At 45.0% G+C, this 4,861-nt stretch overlaps 1 protein-coding gene and 1 pseudogene across 5 annotated transcripts in view; both read right to left on the bottom strand.

Moving 5' to 3' along the window:
- The window catches only part of LIN7C (lin-7 cell polarity scaffold C), a 10,750-nt gene extending 10,682 nt beyond the window's left edge, over positions 1-68 (bottom strand). For all 5 annotated transcript variants that reach the window (XR_001371066.1, XR_001371065.1, XR_003550932.1 and 2 more), the window contains exon 1: positions 7-68. Coding sequence is in view for 1 of the 5 variants with exons in the window: in XM_014591299.1 (XP_014446785.1) it covers positions 7-43 (37 nt within the window). In the remaining 4 variants the exon portion in view is untranslated. The remainder of the gene's footprint in view (positions 1-6) is intronic.
- Positions 69-4,426: 4,358 nt separating this feature from the next.
- The window catches only part of LOC106735867 (60S ribosomal protein L17 pseudogene), a 21,331-nt pseudogene continuing 20,896 nt past the window's right edge, over positions 4,427-4,861 (bottom strand).

The raw sequence follows: 4,861 nt of genomic DNA, 5'->3' as shown, positions 1-4,861 counted from the left end.
CCCCCCCCCGCCCCAGCCGCACAGGTTCCCCCAGCGCCGCCATCTTCTCCCTTAGCCCGCAGACCCACAGGAAGTGACGACAGATGGGCTGGGCGCGGGGCGGGGCCTGGCGGCAGTCGGAAGGGGCTGGCGGGCCAGTATCGCGAGAGCAGGAGCGGCGCCGAGAGCCTCGCCGGAGCCTGCGGGAGGCGGTACCTGGGCGTGGGGTTTCCCAGGGCGGTCCGCAAGGGCCGCTGAAATTGAGCAGGTGCGGCGTCCCTACTCGCTCCCTGACCAGGACTTCGCGCCTCGCTGCACGTGCTCGGAACCCTCGGCCCCATCAGCAGACTCAAGTAGCCGGGTTCTAGCCCCGGCTTGACCCTGGGCGGCTCTGACGCTCCGCGCTGCTCACTTCCGTCGTCTCTGTACCTGTTCAGTGCGAAGACGTGGAAGCACTAGGGCGGGAGAGCGAACAGGCGCTTTGGTGCTCTGCAAAGTAACAGCTTTAGGGAGCTGATTTGAAATCTTAGCGTAGATGAATTATGAAGCAAGTCATAGTCTTAATGCATTATAGAGCTTTAGGGTCATTTTTTAGAATGTCCTGAATCAAAGTAAATTTAGGTCTTAGTGAAATGAAATGCTAATTTCCCCAGTATTTGTATTCCACTAACTTACATCGAAGTCCTGAGTCTGCTAACACTGTTAGGTGCTTTCACATCCAGTTTCAATGAGGGGGCAAGTGTGAGTTACTAACCTCCTGGTTCCCCTGGCCCACCCTTTCCATTCAACTGTAATATTCTTTAGTAATCCGTCATGATTGTCATCACTGCGCTCCCCTCTTGAGCCCTGATTGATCATCAGAAGTTCTGCTCACACGCTTTCAGCGATTTCTCTCCCTTCTGAAGCCTTGCATACTGTGTTCATAACTCATCCAACCACCTCATTTCTCATTACCCTCAGGCGCGACCCTCATTCCAATTGAGGTGGTCTATACAAAACCTTTATTTATTTTTTAGAGATTTTTGCCTTAGGGGGTGTGTGCTCGCTGTAGAGAAAGAGAGACACAGTGTGAGGGAAAGTGAGAAATCACCCCTTACTCTTGGGGTAATGGCTACACCGCCATCCCTTCTCCTCTGTTCTTGGCCCCAGATCTTGGGCCTGTACATACATGCAGCCGGTGTGAGTTTCAAGGCACTGGGTCCAGGATTCAAACCACCGTCTGCCATATGGGAGTCCAGAAGTGTAACCACTATGCCATCTGCTGGCCCCACAGAACCATGTTTATTCCTACTTTCAACTATTCCTTGGTGCAGTTCCTGCATGGGATACCTTCTTCAGCTCCTATTCTCCAAATTTTATACACTGAACTGAACCCATCCTTTAGCTCCCTCCCGGAGATGTTTCAGTCTCCCAAGCCTTCCCTTTCTCCATATCATTTCCCTTCTTTGTCCTTTGATGGCCCAGATACCTGGCAGTCACACTCATGGGTTTGTCTCTTACTCATGGCATCATTTGCTCTGCCACAAATGTGTTCAAGAGAAGTCTATTAAATGCCTGGGGTCTACCAGATCCCTTGCCAGGAATAATGTGTGGAACTAGACAAAAACAGATATTGCTCTCTTTTTTTTTCAAGTAATTTTACTGATTTTCCTGCTCCTCTTTAGAGGTGGTTAGTGGAGTTGTGTACATGTACTAAGTGTACATGTGTGTTCAGCCACCACACAGTATTTATTTCACTGCTCACTGAAAGGCTATTCTTTTTTTTTTTCCAAGCCTTTCTCTGAGTTCCCTTTGAATAATTCCTATTGTTATGCCTTCATGTTTACTATTTTTTCCCCAATATCTAATATTGTCTTTATCCATCCAATTCATTTTCATCTTAGACTATTGTACTTAAAAAAAGATTTATTTAATTCCATTTGTTATTATTTTTTAATTTGACCAAACAGAGACAGAGAGAGAGGAAAGCTCTTGAGAAAGCAAGCCACCAGGTCTAGGACTCGAACCATAGTCAGTCATGTGGGAATCCAGTCCCCTTATTCACCACACCACCTGCCAGCCCCTAGACATTGTACTTTTATTTATCTCTATCAGTTTGACTTAGGGGTGTGTGTGTATGTGATAGTTTTACATCTTCCATGTCTGCACTTAGTATGTTCAATGTTTCTTGTAACTTCTTAGAAGTAGGGAGTATGATTAGTTTGACAATTTTAATGTTCTTGTCTAATTCTTCATCTATGCTATTTCTGGCACTGCTTCTATTGGTTGATTTTTCTCTTCATTATGGCTCATAATATCCTGCATTTTCCATGTCTAGTTGTTTAATTTTTTAGATAGGATGCTAGGCATTGTGAAATTTATTTACATGAACACAACTTTATTCTTCTGAGGCTTAGTTTTAAGCTTTGTTAGGGACCAGCTCAGTCTTCTGTGAATTGTGTATGCCACTACTAAGGCAATCCCCTTATAACTTTATTTACCTTATGTCCCATGTGAATTAGGTAGTTTTTCTACTCAACTGGTAGGGACAGGAAGTATTCTCATGAACTGGGGTTGTAAATTATTTATTAATTTGGAATAGTCTTTTCCCATCTTTGGTAAATTATTATTTTAAGTTTATTTGTCTCTTCCATGAGTGAGAGAGACAAAGAGATAGAGGGAGACAGAGAAAGAGACAGGCACTCCAGGAGAGTTTTCTAAAATTATTTAATTTATTTATCATTTAATTTGACCACACACACACACACACACACACACACACACAGAGTAAGCCACCAGGTCAGGCTCAAGCTGCAGTTGCCCATGTGGGAGTGTCCAGCACCCTAACCACCATGCCACCTGCTAGTCCCATCCAGCAGAGTTTTGATGTTGTGATCCACCCTGAGCCTCAGCCAGCTCCACATCATGGGCATTTGCCCGGCATCCTCAGTGAGGTCTCCAGACACAAACCTAGAACCTTCTTATAGGGGTCTGACTCACAGAGCATCACAGTTCACTACCGTGTTACCATCCAGCTCCTGTTTTGGAAAATTCCTTTTTATTTTGTAAGAGAGATTTTTGCTATAGGGTGCATGTGCTTGCCAGAGAGACAGAAAGGGAGAACTTACCCCCAGGGGGAATAGTCACACCATAATCCCTCTGCTTCAGTTCTCCTCTCAGGATTTTGAGCATGCATGTACATGCACCTGGCATGAGCTTCAAGCCTCCAAGTCTGGGATTTGAACCATGGTTGGCCCTGTGGGAGTCCAGTGATGTAACCATTACACCATCTACTGGTCCCAAAGTGAGAAAGTAAGCCGCCAGGTTCGGGACTTGAACCACAGTCAGCCATGTGGGAGTCCAGGGCCTTAACCACACCACCTGCTGTCCCACCTTGGTAAATTCTTAACACATATAATCATCACGGAGCTTCAGAGTCCCAGGGATAGGTTGAAGATCCTAAATGTTTTCAGAGAGTAAAAGTCACATTCCAAGGATGCAAATCAGAACGGGATTGTGCTTAGCAACACCACTGGACACTGGGGATACTAGGAGCAGTAACGTTTTTCAGAAAAATACTTAAACTGGAATTCTATACACAACTTTATTAGTTTTCTAGGACTACCATAACAAAATACGGCAAACTGGGTGACTTAAAACAGCAAATATTTATTAGCTTACAATTTTGGAGCCTACAAGTCAGAAATCAAGGGGCCATATTCCCTCGGAAATTGTGGAGAATCCTTTCTTGTTCCTTCCCAGTTCTCTGGTAGTTTCCTGGCAGCTTTGATATCCCTTGGCTTGCAGTTACATTACTCCCATCTTTGCTGCCACTGTGACATGGCATTCCCCTGTGCATCTGTCTTTATCTGGACATCTTCTTATACAAACACCAGCCCCACTGAACTAGGATCTCACCCTACTCCAGGATGATCTCTTCTTAATTACATCAGCAATAGCGCTGTTTCCAAATACGGTCATATTCTGAGGTTCTGGAGGTTAGTACTTCCATTTTTTGTCTTTGTTTTTAGGTTTTTGCAATATGGCCTGTGCTCTCACTGGAGAGAAACAGTGAGAGGGAAAGTGAGAAATCACCCCCCGGCGGGGGGGGATGGCCACGCCACACTCCCTTCTCCTCTGTTCTCCTCTTGGAATTTTGAGCATGCGTGCACACACAACCTGGCATGATTTCCAAGCTGCCAGGTCCAAGACTCAAACTATGGTTGGCTATGTGGGAGTCCAGAGCCTTTACCACCATGCCACCTGCTAGCCCCCATGGACTTCAATTTTTCTTTTATAGAGAATAACAAAATTTAACCCATAACACCAAGCAAATTATTAATTAGGTATGAGGGGAGCATAAACAATACTTTAGAAATGTAAGTTCTTCCAGTCCAAACCTGAAGTTTTGTTTGTTTGGGTTTTTTTTTCTTTTTTTACTTTTATCTACATTTATTTTATGCTGACTTTATTCCCGTGCCATAAGTTTTTGTTTCTTCAGTTTCTTCTGGGATATCTTTTTCCTCTGTGCAACTTCCTCTTCCGGTTTAGGGACAATTTGCTCCTTTTCAGTGAGGATCATCTCGATGTGGCAGGGGGAGCTCATGTGTGGGTTAATCCGTCCATGAGCTCTGTAAATACGACGACGCATCTTTGGTGCCTTGTTCACCTGCATGTGCTCAATGACCAGAGAATCTACATCTAACCCCTTAAGTTCAGCATTACTCTCTGCATTTTTAAGCATGTGCAGCAAAAACTCAGCACTCTTTTTGGGCCACCGACCTTGTGTCCAGCCCCACTGTTTAGCCTGGGCACATCTACCAACTCCACCATTGTAACGACGGAATGGCACACACTGCTTCTGTAAAGTGACATCCTTCAGATACTTGGTGGCTTTTCGGAT

The sequence above is a fragment of the Tupaia chinensis genome, unplaced genomic scaffold, assembly GCF_000334495.1.
Source record: "Tupaia chinensis unplaced genomic scaffold, TupChi_1.0 Scaffold000555_1, whole genome shotgun sequence".
Lineage (NCBI taxonomy): Eukaryota > Metazoa > Chordata > Mammalia > Scandentia > Tupaiidae > Tupaia > Tupaia belangeri.
This window is presented reverse-complemented; position numbering and strand designations above follow the sequence as displayed.